Here is an 18,011-nt window from a genome sequence, read left to right as displayed (position 1 = left end):
AATAACACACAGAAGCACAGTGAAATTAAAATTAATAATAAATAATTTACATAAATTAAATATCTCTGTACTTTTTTTTTTTATTGCTTAATTAACATAACAAGACAGGGAAATATCTCTGTACTTTGAACCAAAGATGACGTGATAATCCATATATATATATATAAAACATAACATAATATTTGAGCATTAGAAACATATTATATTAGAAACAACTATGATTGGTCCATCTGGACCAGCGCTGATAAAAATAACAAAAACCACATGGGTAATCTCATTGCGCTAAAACCCTCCCATTTCCATCATTCTTTGTTTTCTACTCTTTCTACTGTTTCTAACTCTCACTCTATTGAATTGTAATACTGGATCAGATGTAGTTGATAACACTTTGAAGGTGATAATTCTTCTTGGGAAGTTTCATGTACATAAAGCAAGAATAATGTCCATTACTCCCTCCTTTAAATTTTTTTTGTAAAGAACTTAAAATATTTTATGACTCACTGATTTCAAGTACCAGAAACAAGAAATGTATAAAAACATCCCTCATATTAAAAAATGTCATTTGTAAACTGTAATTTTTTTTTCTCTTACTGTCCATGATGTATATCTGTTATATGTATCCCCCTTTTTTTATGTTCTAATTGGTGTTAAGTTTTTGTTTGTTTGTTTCTAAAAGAGAGAAAAAAAAAAAACTCTCACTCTATTTCTTTTAAAGGACACACGCGCACACACACACACACACACACGTATATATATATATATATATATAACTGTATTACTAGTTCTTAGTCTTTCACATCAAAATAAAATTGTGTTGTATCAAAACACCCGGGGTAGCCCAATCAAAATGTGTCCTCATGACGTCATGCGTGTAGTGGCTCCTCATTGGCCCGGGAACTGTGTTGGCAGCTTGTAGCACTGTTTGAATTCTTGCTTGATAGAACAGAAGACCTCGAAACAACGATTTTAAAGTGCTGGTAAATAACGCTTTGGTTTTGTGTTTTGATTGCCTGAAATTTGTAGACATTGCGAAACATAGGGTCTCGTCGCGCAGTAGTTTTGCATTTACCAATTGTAATAGTTTTGTATGTGAACTGAAGAATACGTTTTGTTTTCCGATATTTAATGTGAGATAAGCGCTTTGAATGTACGTATTGGCGTGGGTTTTTAACGCATACGCACTAATTTCACAGGTGAAAACTGTTCAGTTGTCTAGCGAGAGTATAAGAGAACACTGTGATTAGCATCCTGCAACTATCAGTTGGTTGCTTTTGGTCTGTTGCAGTCTAGTACTATTGAGCTGACGTTGTGTGGCCATGCGGCACAATAAATCGGCACATAAGCGAAAGCCATCGACCCCCAGGCGCCGATCTCCCCCAGAGCCGCTACCGCCTCCCTCGACATCCAGAGCCCGGCGCACCAGCGGACCCTCCGGTGAGCTCTCTCGTGTTGGCTTCCTTCTCTTAACAGTATGCGTAATGCAAGTATTCATGCAATGCATGTTTCCATGCTATTTATGGGTCAGGTGGGTGACGTAGTGATTAAATACACAATCATTAGCGTAATGTAAACTGCTTTTTTTTATTACGTGGTTATTTACACCAGCCATGAGAACATTTCAATCAAGAGAGCTTGCAATTTTATATTTGTCTATTTTGGCTAAAATATAACTTGAGTTATTTCAATAGCAAACAAATTCTGCGTTGTGTGTGTATAATATTTTTTTCTCTCCTTTTCTATATAGCTAATTTCCATAATTAAACACGTGATAAATCTTACAACAAATTTGAAGGGGAAAAAAACCTTATCATATTTACAAACTTATTGCAGACTTGTTTAATCTGTTTTATTCAGTTTTTTTTTTTTCATTCATATTATTCGTTAAAACGCAACATAATTCTTGTTTCTATTCTATGTAATAGTAAAAGTAATTTAAATACTAAAGATAAGAAGTTAATTTTAAAACAGGATTTCACATTCAGCAGTTGGAGACAAGCACTGAATGTTAATCTTTTCGAACTCTGCTCTCTGTTAAGAATCTCTTTTCTCTGTTTACTGTTAAAAATAGTAAACTGAAATCTCTCCCAGGGGCATTTTTTGGTTTTGGTCATATTAACCCTATTTTCTGGTGAACTGAACATGTAAAATGTGAACTGTTTACTGTGCTTTCTGTACTAGAAGCGTCCCCGCGCAAGAAACACAGGTTTCGCCCTGGCACTCGAGCTCTGATGGAGATCCGCAAATATCAGAAGTCTACTGATTTGTTGCTGCGCAAGGCCCCGTTTTCAAGACTGGTACTGCTGCATCAGTGCATCCTTCAGCAAGCACCTCAGATCTCATGACAAGCCTTTTAAGACCTAATAATTAAAAACGTGAAAAAGCTGTTTTCATTGATGTATCAGTAATGTAATTATTTTTTTCCTCCTGACAGGTGCGAGAGGTGTGTCAGACATTCAGTCGAGAACACATGATGTGGCAGGGATATGCTCTAATGGCTTTACAGGAGGTTGGTGACAATTAAATATATATAATTTTTTTTAAAATTATTTATATTGTTTATACAAAGGAGAGTTCCCGCCCAGGTCGGAAATAGCTAATATATCTTACTCACTGCCAGAGGCCAACTGTTAACTTGAAATCGCATCATATGACCCCTTTAAAGTGTTACAAGCTGTTTGTGAATAGCTAAGATCCCTAAAGTTGCAAAGACTCAAACCTAAGACTGGTCCATGCCCTCCTAAAATGCCTTGTTTAACTTTGGACGTAGTGTCCATGACATCACCCGTAGACTCCTGAAGAGAGTTTTTGAAGCATGTTCAGAAAGTGTGCAGAGCGGGCCTTTGCCATTTTGGCAGCACGTCAACGCGCGACTCTTCAGGACAATCGAAAATGGGCAAAAAGGCGGGAGCTGGTTGCTAAAGCCACGCCCACCTAACTAGACAGTGGTCACAGCAGCGGCAATCCACCTGTCACTCAAGTGATCACGCCCTGAATTATGCAGAACTTTAAGGCTTAATATAATTTAGACGGATGAGTTATAAAAAATATTCACCTCTTTCACAGTTGTCATGAAGGACAAAATTTGCTATATAGACCAAACAGATTATTTGCACCAGGATGTAAACGTTTTTGTCTTATGTAAAGTTGGGCATTTTAACATGGGGAGTCTATAGAATTGACTTACTTTTGCAGCCAGCCTCAAGCGGCCAGTTGATGAACCAGTTGATGAGTTTGTCACTTCCTTGTTGGGTTCACGAGAGAGAGCGGGAGGTTGCCGCTCGGTTTAAAAGCATGTCTACATCACTATGTGGGAAGATTTGCATAACGACACCTGAATGTTCACGCAAACAAAGGAGTAACTTTATTATTGCTGCCTTTGCAGCCGCCGTGTTACAAAAAATACTTTTGTTTGGCCTTCCAAAAGAGGACACAACTAAAAATCAATGGTTACGTTGTTTTACAACGATGGCTGTTCTGAATCACAGTCTGTAAATGTTTACATATTTACAGGATTTGCCACTGATGATTCAAACGCGGGTTTTGAGCAGAGTAGAGAAGCGCTTGTTTGTTGTTTCTCCGATCACAATGCAGAAATGGTTTTATGTTTATGCGGCATGATGCTGGTTTTGTCTCATCGTGCCGGTGTTCTGACGATTTGTGCTGCCCTGTCAGATTTTGCTACCTCCCATTAAAACCGATGGTAGCATATTTAGGAAGCAAAATCCTTTATTAACATGTACACCTACCCCAACCCGTAAACCTACCCTTAAAGTAGGATAAATAGAGTGTTGGTAGCATAATCCGATAGGTAGCATTATCTGTTAGAACACTGGGAGACAGTATCACAGTATGGTAAGGGCGTGACATTGCCGTCACAAGCTTGAAGTATTCGGCCAATAGCAAAGCACTGGATAGCTGGCCAATCAGAGCACACCTTGCTTTTTAGAACAATGAGCTTTGTTAAAATCAACCCATTTCAGAAAGGCAGGGCTTAGAGGAGAAGCAATAATGTACAGAATGTAAAGTTTTTCAACCTTGTAAACACATTTCATTACACAGAATACACAAACTTATTTTCTTTTTAGCAACATCAAATAACCCCTTTAAATTAACTATTAAAATGTGCGTCTTCTGTATTTTTATTATGTTTGAAGGTGATCGAAAATCAAAAAGTGTAAGAAGATTTAAAGAGTAAAAATCTTTTTTTTAAAGAAAAGGAAGTATATTTTTAGGCCATTAATACAAAGGTAAAAAGTCACTGTAATTTGTTCTGAGGTTTTAAATTTTGTAATTTAATTTCAACTGAAAGATGAGGGTAGTAATAAAGTTGTCCAATCATAGCAACCATAGCTAAGCACAGGAGGTCTGGCAAGCTTTCGAGCGAGGAAAACATGCCGAAGCATTGTGCAAACAAATATAGTTGTTCTCTCGTTTGACAACAAATACCTTTTAATTAAATCCGTAACAATTGACTCTGGTGTCATGGCAACATCACCTCCTCAGGTGTGCATTTTCCAGATATTTTATTTCAAGACATCTTTAAGAAGTTTGTCTTTTAAAAAACATTTGCTTTTAGGACTAATTTCTTATGAATACTCTTCTCATGCTTATTTCACTTGCACTTTAACTTGTTAATTGTTAAAATTAACAATTTTAACATCACTTTTGATATTTTTGATATTTATAAGCCACTGGTCCAATTTGATTTGTTGTTTTTTCTCTAACTCAGTCGCACCAAATCTGCTGTATAGGTGACCAGATCTCTTTTGTTATTGTTTATGAATTAAAAACATGGGGACAGTACATTTAATTGTGTTTTTAACTGTAGATTCCGTATACTGTTATTAAAATTATTAAAATTTAGACCTATGGAAATGATTAATAGCAACCATTGTAAATAGCATACAGTTTAAAACATTATCTCCTGAAATTAAGACTTCACATAAACAGCTTACAAAACAAAACTAAAATATGAGCAATATTGTAAATAAAACTTAATTTAATACTTTTTTATTGTATTTTAATATTTTCACAAACTAATTACACTGTGTATACACACACATACACACACACACACATATATATATATATATACAGGGCGTAAAACAAACTTTTTTTGCCACACCTGCCAATGGCCGGTGACATGAAACATGACATGAAAAACAGGCAGTTATAACTACTACAATAACTAAACAAATTTACAATGTTTTTTATTTGTCCTGCTGGTGCATTTTCCCTCAATCTTACCTATGAATTATAGCCATTCAACATTATGGTATAATTGAAAGCCATTATTTCAAAAAAATTTCAGAAGGTTGAACTTTAAAATCAGCGCTGTCTCTTTAAAACCTGATGCATATAACGCGGATCTGACACACAAATTTTCTCCCAACTTTTTATGGTCATTTAACACTTTATAACTCATTTATGACTGTTAACTAGGGCCTCATTTACACTTCAGATCTTTATTCCCAATTTTGATTTGTTTCCTACATCAGATTTTTTTTTTTTTTGGCTGTGCGTTCACACGTTCTTTCAATTGTAACCCAAATCCGATTAATGCGTTTACACTTGCCATACCATCTGAAACATTGCACATGCATTGTTGCCATTTATAACCTCCACATGTGTTTCCTCCTAAGAATAATGTGACCTGTGCTGACAAAATGAGTCAGAATTACATTCTCCATTAAAAGACCTTCAAAATGATTTGATTTGTTGACAAAAAATGACTGAGCCACAGCCGTTTGAAGTCGATAGAGTGAAGTCCTCCGTCTTTTATTATTAATTTTTGTAGTAATAATCACAATACAGCTAATTTTTTATTTTTCTTTGCTATTATGAATAAAAACAGATGCAAAAAAAAACAAAAAAACAGTAAAACAAATAGCCTAGAAACAATGCATTACCTTTATCATTTTATATCTAAAGTAAAGCATTCATGTACGAAAAACAAATCAAATGTAAAAATAACTTAAGTGTGTTCATTACAAACAAATTATTAAAACTACAAAAGCAGTTCAGCGAGTGATTCCCTTTTTTCTTTTGTTGCTAGATTAACATATAATACATGATATTAGACATCCTATAGCCTGCTGCAGGGGTTTTCAAACTTTTTTGACAGCTTATCGCATTTGACCTAAATTATGTACTTGAAGTACCCCCTGAGATTTTAAATAAATATTTCAATTATTAAATGGCACCTTTGCAAGTTTAACTTTAAATACATGTATTTATTTTTTTATCAGTTTTAAAGTTTTAGTAGTATTTACACAGCTATTATTATTACTCTCAACAAATCATAAAAATTCATATTGCTGTAATTTACAATGCAGTTACATTTCTTTCCCCAAAAGATTTTTTTATAACGGATAATTATTTTTACACATTTAAGATTTTTACATTTACATCACATTTGTATAAACCTGTAACATTTCTTTGCATTTTTTTGTATTATTATTATTATTATTATTATTATTATATATCTTTTATTTATTCGTTATTGGTATTTATTCATATGCATACCATGTACACCAACTCACAATCCCTCACGAACCACCAGGGGTTCGTGAAACCCACTTTGGGAAACCCTGGCCTACTGTAATGTACAGATCTAATATAATGTACACATCAGAAGGTTTCCCCCAACAGTTCACCAAGTGTTCAGTTAAGACAGAACAGATTGTGTTTGCGTGAATACTGAAATACTTTAATTCTGCATATGTGTGTATGTTTCGGGATTGCGTGCCGGCATAAGCGCGGCAAGCGCCATTATGCACTCACTTCGGATGAGAGCCAGCACCAGAAGTGAGCGGAGAAAAGGTGATCCTCTCACAAAATGTACAAATAATGTCAGATGTCGAATTACTACCGGGACCATTTTTTTCACAGGTGTTTTATTTTTTTTTTATTTTTTTTTTGCTTCCTGTAATATAGCCAGTGTCTCGCCAGAAAATTTTAACAGGGGTTGCCAGATGAGGCCACAGTAAATCGTGGAGTGGCACACCAAAATGAAGAAATGAAGAAAAAAAAATTCTCTGCAAGTTGTCGTAGCACAGTGTGACTAATCAAGTTAACTTTGCACACTTGATCTTACAGTGCTGTAGCGGTCACATGACCGAAACTCATCAGCGGGAGTGAGCTCGCCTCGTGCTGCGCTGCCATTTGATTTCTGAACCGAGATAACAGCGCAATTATCTGCGTTATCGTTTTATCGCCCAGCCCTAATTCAAAACTGTAAAAACTTTGTTGAGTAACTTTTAGATTGCCAGAAAAGTTCATTGAGAACATACATTCATGTCTTTTACTATATGTAATTATTATGTGGTATACATCTGTCTCTCCAAAATGTGCAGGTGCTCTCAAGTGATCGATCAGTCTTGCTTTTTGCCCTGTCTAGTCAACGAGCTACTCTGGTGCCGCCAATCTGCTATCTATTTTAGTGACTGCAGCGGGTGCTGCATTTGTATTTTAATTAAGTATAACCAGTATTTAATTGAGTATAACCAGTGCAAATTTACACAAATTTGTCCAGTACGGGTCACACATGACATCATTAAACTGTGAAGACGTACCAAATTGTTAGTTTTAATGTCATACAGAATGCAATGCCTCAAATCCGATATGTTTACATGACAGTCACATTGGCACATATCTGATTTATATCCAATTTATTTCCACATATGAATGAGGCCTGAACCCGATCTCGAAATATCTGAATGCATGCATTTATTTTCCCCTGTTTACTCTATTTGTGGCACAGATCTGATCTGTTCTATGATAAACTCAGAGTTGGGTCACATTTAACTGGCAGTGTAAACAAGGCCAAGGTAACTGACAAAAACCACGCATTTTGACATAATTGTTTGTGTTTTCGTGCATTGAAGCGCTACTGGTGGAACTGTATGAAGTAGATCAGCATCTATGTCTAGGGACAAGCTGGCCATTACTGCTCTGACCTTATCTATAAGAAGACTTCTGTAACTGCCACCTCCACTTCCTGCTGGATGCGTCAGCACAACTAAATGGCCAGGAGACCCCTCAGCAGTGCTGTGCCAGGCCTGATGATCAAGGAGGCTCCCACAGAAACCTGTGATCTCAGCCACCTAAAACCGCAACATGAAGCCGGATGGCTGGTGCTGACGAGTGTTTAGTAAACACTGTAACTGAGCACTACAAAGGGAACTCACAGAGTTTATTAGTAGACACATAACCACCAGAAATGTAATACACAAGTATATACAGAGAGGGTTACATACTCACCCACCCTCCTGCGCTGGAGCCCCGCTCAAGGGGTGCCTCCTTTTAGTCTGGACCAACATTAAGGAGGTTGCTATGAAAATAGAACCAGCCAAAAACATTATAGGTCCAGCATAGGAGACTGTTATGCGAGAGGTTTCCTCCTGACCTCGATTAGGTGAAGAGCTGATGGTTACAGGGGAATTAGGAAGGGGAGGATAAAAGCAGAAGTTAAAAATCCCCAAAGGAAATGAGTAGATACCTAGGTATCGCTCTGATTCGGCTTCCTGGTCTGGATCACATCCTTTAGGTTCTGCTTACTTCCTCGTGACCCATGATTTCTCTTACTCCTGCCCGCAGGTGAGGTAGGACCGCAAGTCGCGACACTAGCCTTCTGTGTCCGTCTTTGATCCTCAGATTGAGACAGGGAAAGACCCCTGTTTGTTCGGGCTCAGACCTGGAGGGATCTGAAAGCAGCGAAGCACGCCTTCGTCTCCCTGAACTTCTCGATCACAGTCTCAACAGAAATACCAAAAAGTTCAGAAGGTGAAACCTGAGCATCGAGAAGAAAGCCTTTTCTTTCTTCCCGATGTCTGCCAGGTTTATCCACAGATGTCTCTCCGCTACCACCATGGTCCTGCCCATGGTGGAGGCGGCCTGCTTGGTAGCCTGGAGAGAAATTTGTGGTGCAGTTCGGCTACCTGATCAGGAGAAAGGCCTCTATCCAGGTCTCTTAGCAGATCAGTCTGATATGCTTGAAGCACCACCATCGTGTGTAATAAAGCCACAGCCTGACCTGCTGCTGTGTATGCCTTGCCATTTAAGTGAGATGTATTTCTTGAAGGGGCTTAGATGACAAGGAGGGAGATTAAGGCCCAATCCCAATTCTACCTCTTAGCCCTTCCCCTTTCCCCTACCCCTCTGTTTCACGCGTTCACATGAAAGGGTAGGGGTGTCTCGATTCTCTTTTGGTTGGAGGGGAAGGGGTAGGGGGAAGGGCAAGATAGCTCTTCAAACTAAGATTTTTTGGAACCACACTTCAAACAAAGGGGTATGAATTATCTCGGCAAGAGGGCTGCTACAGTGAGCAAAAAGACACATAAATGTAAGCTTTTTTGGCATGGGATTCTGACTCTGTTTCAAGGGACAAGGGGAAGGGGTAGGCGGAGGGGTAGGGGTAGGGGAAGGGGTATGAAATAGAATTGGGATTGGGCCTAAGAGAGGGTGTCTCCCCCACAGAAAGAAAGCTCTTTGTACAGGGGGCATCCTCTCATAGCCGCTTTCAAGCATTGTCTCGATGTCGGCACGACTCTAATGCCAAAACTGATGTATGTGAGAAGAAAATGGCGTCTTTCATTTCTTTTCGATCTACTGCTCTCTCGGGGCAATGTCCAACTTTGCCGTGGCACGATCCATAACCTCCAGCAGCTTTACCAACACAGGGCAGGAGGATTGAGAAGGCTCAGCCTCAGCTTCTTCACCATCCTCAAATATCTCCTGTTTTCTGGGTAAAAACCCAGCAAAGCACTAACCTCAGTATCAGAAAGTGTTAAAGATATAACATCATCCTCCCGAGGCTCTCTCTCCTCCGCCACCATTACGAGCGCTAAAGGGAAAATCCCTCTCTAAACCATTCAGACAGATCCACCTGTAATTCTCATGAGCTCATTCTCTTCCGTGCCTCAGCAGCGGTGGGTCCTGAACCACAGGAAGTAGATGGCTGTCTTTTTTCCTTTTTTTTTCTCAGAAAGAGACTAACGAGAGAGGAGCCATTTTATTGAAAAAAACACTCACAATGGACGCAGATTGCCTCTTCAAAGACATCACTTGCGTGCTCTTCACCCAAACAAATGACGCAAATATTGTGTGTGTCATCGGGTGTCAAATAACACCGACACGAATGCAGACATTGTCTAAATGCTTGCTAGTAGTCACCATGATAAACCGAGAAAGATCGCTCTTACCAGTTCTTTCAGATGCACGCTTCAAACAGAACAGTCAGTGAAGATGAAGAAGAGATTGACGTGTTCTCCCGGTGCATGTTTATAGTCTTCACGGTAGTGACGTCAAAACACCTCATGGGGTTTTTTTCAATGTATACTTCAGACACTGGTCATGACGAGGTGTTCCCCATAGCGAACCCTAGAGGACGCAGATCGAAGTTCCCTTGAAAGGGAACTAAAGCTACATTGGGATTAACTATGATTTATTTGTCTCATCCACAATTCATATTGCCATATTTTTGTACTGCAGTATATAATTTTTTTTTTTTTTATAATTTACAATATGTTATTGTTTAATGCTCTTTCATGTGTTTTTAGGCTGCAGAAGCATTTATGGTCCGTCTGTTTTCTGATGCCAACCTCTGTGCCATTCATGCCAAGAGGGTGACATTGTTTCCACGTGACATACAACTCGCCCGGCGAATCAGAGGTGTTGAAAACATGTGAAGTTGGATAATCTTTGTTTTGTTTTTGTTTTTTGATGAATTTCCTTACAGACACCTGTAAGGACACTTTCAATATTTGGTTGCATGTAATCTGTTTTCAGACCTCAAATCAAATGTTAAAATAGTTGAATATATGCAGCCAAAGAAACCAAATGTTCATATGGCATGGGAGTGTACTGCTATGAACTCCTTTTTAAACATTTTTAAGAATTGTAATATAAAGCATTTTATTTTGTGTTGTAAATTTGCAAAGAAAATGTTTGTTCTGATGATGTTTTTTGATAATAAACTAATAGTTGCAGTATTGCAGTTTGTGTTGGTTGCTCTTTGGCCAGTCCACATCAGTATGTTTGAGTGTTTTAATCAGCTTTGTTCTTGAATCACATTATATTAATAATATATAGTTTTGCTTAAATTATTAAAGTTTTTGGACATGGATTGCTAACATCCTACTAAATCGCGACACATCCTTGCACTTCCAAGTGCCACATTATCAAAGCTTATTATATTAGAGTTAGTTTCAGTCCTTTTATCTGATTAGATGCAGCACTGATTTTTATTTTATGTAATTTTTTTGCTGTTTAATATTTTGTGATTTTTTTTTTTTTTTTTTTTATATATTCCAAATCGTTAAACCTATCAAGGAAGGGCACATAATAATAACAACAGAACTATTATTGTCATCAAAAATACATAAAGTATCATAAAAATATTGAATAGCAATTGGCTCCTTATGATACCTCTGGCAAATCATTAGTTGGAAAAGTTAAAGAACACAACACAAGACACAGAAGGCCTATATAATTTTATTTTAATTTACCAGTCATAAAACAGTTTCTGTAGTCTGGAAAGCGTGTGCTAATTTCCAAAGTGTCACTTTAACATGAAATCGGAAACTGTGCTGGCTATTGCAACTGAATATTTCAGACACAGAACAAGATGCAATGGCAAATAGCTGCATAATTCCAGTTCACTTTCTAATGGCCTCTATTGTTTCATTAAATAAATTAATATGTTGTTAGTGAGAGAATGTTTGGTTCAGTTGCTTTGTTCCTGTTGATCTGGGCACAGTACTAAATAAATACCTGGGACTGTTTTTTTTTTACTTTACTTTTTTTTTTTTTTTTTTACTATTTGCATGCTGAAATAAACATTTCACAGCTTTCCAAGTCCATTGGTGCCTAGAAATACCTCTGAATTGTACTATTCCTGCTCTCCAGTTTTTGAGCTGCTTTCTTAAAAGCATTGTGTGAAAATGTGTTATCATTGCCCTATTTTTCTGCTTCTTCATGTAATCCCAGACAGACTGGATGATGATGGTGAGATCAGATCTCCGTGTGGAGCACTGGCTGTTGTCAGACTCATTGTGCAAACAAAAATCTCTCTGGATTAATACAATTAATGGTAAAAATGTAAACTGATGATCCCTACTGTCACACTACAGCAAAAAATACAAAATAAATGGCTTAAAACCTTTTTTTTTTTTTGGTGAAAGTACTAATAGCCTAAGACTTTTGAACAGTACTGTATGTTATAAGTTTATATAATATGGAAATTGTGTACTCTATGACCTCTCTTTCAGCTTTATGCACCTGAATGGTGTTATGTTTTTAATTTATGTATATGCTCAATAAAGACTGAGCAAGATTCATCACAATGAACAAATACACATGAACAAACTCCTCATTGAATAATAAGACTATTTCACAGACACATCTCTGAAAACATGGTATACACTCACAATATATGTCTGTTATCTGTATTAAATATAGGTAAATGGGTGACAAATATTTAAAGAAATTAAATGTATCTGCATAGACTATATATATATATATATATATATATATATATATATATATATATATATATATATATATATATATATATATATGCGCACACACACACTTAAAAATTTGTCCAATTAGTATACAGGCATTTGCTAAATGTGGCAGAATGGTGCAAGTACATCAGTGATAGCTGTACTGAAAAAAAACCTATCAACCCTTGACACTTCATACGTCCTGAATTAAAGAGTCTTATCTTTATGACCCTTCAAATTCAAAGTATTTGAAAATCAATTCCCCTACGGTCAGACAGGTAGGATCTAAACCATCCTAAAGCTTGCCCTTGAATACCCATATTTTGTAATCGATCTGTAAGTATATCAAAAAAATAAAAGATGTATCATGATCTATAGTGTCAAATGCTGCAGCAGGATTAAGTAAAACTAGTATTGAGATGTAGCCTTGGCCTGATGCATGAAGCAAGTAATTTGTAAATTTAACGAATGCAGTTTCTGAGCTATGATGGGATCTGAAATCCGACTGAAGGTCTTTATAGATATCCTTTTTCTTTTTTCTTTTCTTTTTTTGTGCAGGAAGGAGCACAATTGAACAGACACAACTTTTTCTAATAAAGCAAAAAGGAAGTTCATTTAATTCATTGATGTCATCATCCAGCTCAGTTCAGTTTTAATAGTATTTGTGCAATCAAGTCAACAAAAACGCTGGTAATGAAGTGTCCCCAACTAAGCCAGAGGCGACAGCAGCAAGGAACCAAAACTCCATCGGTTACAGAATGGAGAAAAAACCTTGGGAGAAACCAGGCTCAGTTGGGGGGCCAGTTCTCCTCTGACCAGACGAAACCAGTAGTTCAATTCCAGGCTGCAGCAAAGTCAGATTGTGCAGAAGAATCATCTGTTTACTGTGGTCTTGTCCTGGTGGTCCTCTGAGACAAGGTCTTTACAGGGGATCTGTATCTGGGGCTCTAGTTGTCCTGGTCTCCACTGTCTTTCAGGGCAGTAGAGGTCCTTTCTAGGTGCTGATCCAGCATCTGGTCTGGTTATGTACTGGATCCGGGTGACTACAGTGACCCTCTGATCTGGATACAGACTGGATCTGGTGGCTACAGTGACCTCGGAATAAGAGAGAATCAGACTAATATTAGCGTAGATGCCATTCTTCTAACGATGTAGTGTATAAGTATTGTATATTATGGGAAGTGTTCCGGGTTCCGGTTTACCTAATTAATGCAGCTTAAAAATCCTTGACAAGAGTGTGTCTGCCTCCCAAACAATGTTAGGTAAGTTATTCCAGAGTTTAGGGGCTTATTAGGAAAAGGATCTGCCATCCGCAGTTGATTTTGATATTCTAGGTATTAACAAACTGAGCTTTTTAGAATGCAGCGGACATGGCGGACTATTTTGCAGTAAGAACTTGTTCAAATACTGAGGTGTTAAACCATTCAGGGCTTTTTTTTCTATACAATGTTTAATAGGGAGCCAGTGCAGTGATATTGGGTACAGGATTTAACCAACATGTTGATGGTTTAGAGGCAGTGATAAGTTTATTAAGATTCCTATCCTGTCCTGTAGTTGAACGAAGCTGAATTACAAGACGCTGTAGATTCTTAATTCGTTCAGGTAAAGTTTCTGATGCTATTTGATTTATTAGAAGAGAAATGCATAAAGTCATCACAACTAAACTGTGAGGGATTTTTTCGTTTGGGTGACATCAGGATATTTATTAATCTAGCCACTGTTCTAAATAAAAACCTTGGATTGCTTCAATTATTTTCTATGAGTTTTAGATCTTGTCTTTAGCTGGACATACTGTTTTTCCACACAATTCTAAAAAGTTTTCTTCATTTGTGCCCAAGATTATGAGTTTCTTTCTTGAGACACAAAGAATCTTAATTGGATTCATGTCTGGGGAACGTGAGGGCCAGTCATTGGCATCAATGCTTTCCAGAAACTGTCTACACTCTTTCGTCACACGGGGCACCAATGACTGACTTGCCAATTCAGGTGGTCTCTGGCAAACGCCCTTCAAGCTGTACAGTGCTGAGTTGTGAGAAAGAGTCCCACTACAGGATTTCAAGCCCTCGTGCTGCCTTGAATGAGTCTGTATCTGACAGTTTGGTCAGAAACATCACACCAGTAAGTAGCCCGCTGGAGGTCATTTTAGAGGGCTCTGGCAGTGCTGCTCCTGTACACAAAGGAGCAGATACTGGTTTTGTCCCTGGGTTTTTTCCTTTTTTATATCTCTGTCCAGTTATCCTCATGTAATGGCCTGTTATCCAGTTCATGTATAAAAGTATTTACAAAGACGAAAAATAAATTATAATCTATTACATTTCCTGAATTCTAATGTTTAGCTCCATTGTTAAGTGGTATTTTGAGAGCACGTCCTGACAGGAATACTGTTGGGTCACTTCTGTGGAATCAGTGAGCTGAGCAAATCTGCCAAATTTTAAAAGACTGTCAAACTTAAAGCCTTGCCTGAAGGTTAACAAAGGCCTAATGTTTGAATGTTTGGACAGTACTGGACAGGACAGGACAGGACAGACAGACAATTTAACTTTCACCATGAAAAATGTATGTGTGTAGTAGGTAGTGGTAGAGCATTGTGTTAGCAGTGCAAAAGGTTGTGGGTTCAATTCCCAGGGTTAGAAGCTTTGGATAAAAGCATCTGCCAAATATGTACATACAATTTAGACATGCAGCTGTGTCACTGTTTCCCACTATTTATGAAACTGATGACTCCTCTTCCATGGCTTCATGGGAAGTGTCCATCTGATGTGCATGGGAAAATATTGGAAGAGGCAGTAAGTATTTGTTTGCTTAGATCAAGTATTAGAGTAAGCAATAAGTATTTGAACATTTGCCTTTTTCATACTTTATAGTATAGGAGTAGTTGTTGTGAGGATGTTGCTAAGTGGTTATCAGTGTGTACTAAACATTTTCTTGAATGCTGCTATTGCAGCTGGATATACACTGTCAGAAAAAATGTCAAAAACCCTTTAGAGGTTTACAACAGCTTGGAAATGGGGCATAAAGGGACAACTTATACCATATTTTACTACTATGAACCTAGTGACAAACTGTTGTACCCCTAAAGGTAAAATTTTTGCACTTTTTTAATGATGGATGGATGGGCACTAACATGGCCTGATGATCTTAATTTTATACTGACCATGAGGAGACAACTGCAAAATTCTTTCTGATGTTTTTGAGCCCTCCTGGTGAGCAGCAAACTCAAAACACACTTGAGGCTTTGTGTGTGTGTGTGTGTGTGTGTGTGTGTGTGTGTGTGTGTGTGTGTGTGTGTGTGTGTGTGTGTGTGTGTGTGTATGTGTGTGTGTGTGTGTTAGATTGCATATGTGCCTGTTTTTCAGTAATTGTCTACTTCACCTCTGCCAGTTAAGCTGACTGTGTATCCTTGTTAAAAGAATTTTGATGACATTGTGGAGATGGTCTTGTGCGTCATAGGGATGATGTAACCAATTACCGAACAGCTATCTAGTCATTGACAATGGACAAATCTAGCATGGGTAGGGTATTTAAAGAAGCTGCAAAGAGATGACTTCATGGAGATTCTGAACACTCTGCAAGGTAAGTCTTAATATCAGCTCAATGAGAAAAATTTGTTAAGGATTATGTATGGCTTTTTTGGATGGAATTTTCTCAACTCTCATCTATTCCTTTAATTTCAGATGAAATTCCAGGTTATTCATCTCTCTTCCACTCTTCAAACCACAATCCTTTTCTTGCTGGTGCTGCTCGTTCAGCCTCCCAGAGGTCTAATGCTGCCACACCATCCCATGGTTTATCTGCCTATGCTGGACAACCCTGAATGGGAGGCTGCATTGCTCCAGCTTCAGGCTTCACTGGGAGCTGCAGGCGGGAAACCAGTAGTGGAGCTCCAGCCCTGGACTTTGATTAAGGAGCCGGGACCCAAGGAGCTTCTGGAAAGAGTGAAGGCAGAACTGGGATGGGGACAGAGGGGCATTGTGAAGGGCCAAAAGAGAGAGGAGCTGGGATGGAAACCAATGGGGACATTCCCATACAACCATATAGTGGATGTGCCGTATCCTCAAGGGGGAGAGGTTGAAGAAGAGGGTGGAGAAAAGCAGAACGAGGCACTTACTTCCATTGCAGGAGGTTTACAAGCCTTCAACAGACAGAAAGGAGGATTTGGCTTTCGATTTGGCAAAAAGTGAAGGGGAAGGAGTGTGTATGTACATTATGTATGTTGGGGTTTATGTAGATATACTTTGGGGACAAATTTGTCCCTAAAATTGAGCTAAGTCTGATGAAACCACCCTTTGGGAGGGCTTGGGGGGAGGGTTGATGACATAAATAATGTTTATTTCATGGGAAAAATAAAGATTATATGACATTTATTAAAAATTGTTAACAAATATTATGTGGTCCACACTCATTTTTCCACGAAACATCTTTCTCACTTAAAGTTTTATGGATGTGTGTACTCTCTCTGACATGCTCAACTTGATGTACGTTGCCAGTGAGAAAATCGTTTAACTATATATTCAAAATAGAGATGTCCTGAAAATAGTTTCTATAAAGAGAAAAACTGAAATATTGAGTAGGTACACAGTGGCGGGGTTTCACAAAACCATAGCGATGGTGGGGGGGTGGGGTGAGGGGTGAGGGGGGTGTTGATAAATAAAACAATTCCATTGCACACTCTACTAAAATGCAGGGGGAAAAAGAAAGAAAGGGGAGAAAAGTCAATAATTAAACACATCTGCATTGTCAGTCTTAGCATGGTATCAGACACTTAACATTATATAAAAAACAAGCTCAAACAGAGTAACAAGATTTTGGTCGGCAAAAGTATATTGGCTAGATGGCACATACCCTACTTCTCCAGCCTTTAAACACACAAAAACATTAGCCTTTCAGAGACATAGTGTTTGGGTAAAGAAAACACTGTAATGTTCAAACAACATCAGTTTCTGACAGAATTATATTTTTGGCCATGAAATATGAAAGTCAATGTCATAGACAGAGTTAACTCATTGGGGCCAAAATTTATACAACTAAATTGCTACATATCTTGCTATTCTTGACATCTAATCTATGGATTGAAAGAGGATTGTGCAGTAAATATACTGGACTCTATATAAACAAAACAAATATGGGCTTGAATAGATAATAATAAATTGGTTGAAACATACTCAGTCTTAAAAGAGGTGCTTCCAGAAGTCATAGATCCTTTTCTGACATTAATCTGTCATTGTCATTAGGATATGTCCCCAAAACCTTCAAACTGGCTGTTATTAAGCCTTTCATCAAAAAACCACAACTTGACCCCAAAGAACTAGTTAATTATAGACTGATCTCAAATCTCCCTTTTCTGTCCAAGATACTAGAAAAGCTAGTATCCTCAAAATTATATTCCTTCTTAGAGAAAAATTGTATCAGTAGTGATTTTTCAGTCCATTTAGACTGTATAATAGTACGGAGACTGCTCTCCTTAGAGTTACAAATGACCTTCTCTTATCCTCTGATCGTGGTTGT

The 18,011-nt window shown here is 37.9% G+C and overlaps 1 protein-coding gene across 3 annotated transcripts; it reads left to right on the top strand.

Moving 5' to 3' along the window:
• Positions 1–826: 826 nt before the first annotated feature.
• LOC132104540 (histone H3-like centromeric protein A) lies at positions 827–10,991 on the top strand. Of its 3 annotated transcripts, none has more exons than XM_059510098.1 (5): positions 827–977; positions 1,286–1,434; positions 2,182–2,294; positions 2,432–2,506; positions 10,560–10,991. In XM_059510098.1, the coding sequence occupies exons 2-5, from the start codon at positions 1,317–1,319 to the stop codon at positions 10,686–10,688; spliced, it is 435 nt and encodes a 144-aa protein (XP_059366081.1). In that variant the 5' UTR covers positions 827–977; positions 1,286–1,316; the 3' UTR covers positions 10,689–10,991. The 3 variants fall into 3 exon arrangements, with proteins under 3 accessions (XP_059366081.1, XP_059366078.1, XP_059366080.1); XM_059510095.1 differs by having other exon boundaries at positions 828–977; positions 2,179–2,294; XM_059510097.1 differs by lacking the exon at positions 827–977 and adding an exon at positions 984–1,193 and having other exon boundaries at positions 2,179–2,294.
• The last annotated feature ends 7,020 nt before the right edge of the window (positions 10,992–18,011 follow it).

This window comes from Carassius carassius, chromosome 25 (genome assembly GCF_963082965.1).
Source record: "Carassius carassius chromosome 25, fCarCar2.1, whole genome shotgun sequence".
Classification (NCBI taxonomy): Eukaryota; Metazoa; Chordata; class Actinopteri; order Cypriniformes; family Cyprinidae; genus Carassius; species Carassius carassius.
The sequence above is the reverse complement of the archived record's forward strand: the minus strand, read 5'-3'. Positions and strand labels throughout refer to the sequence as shown.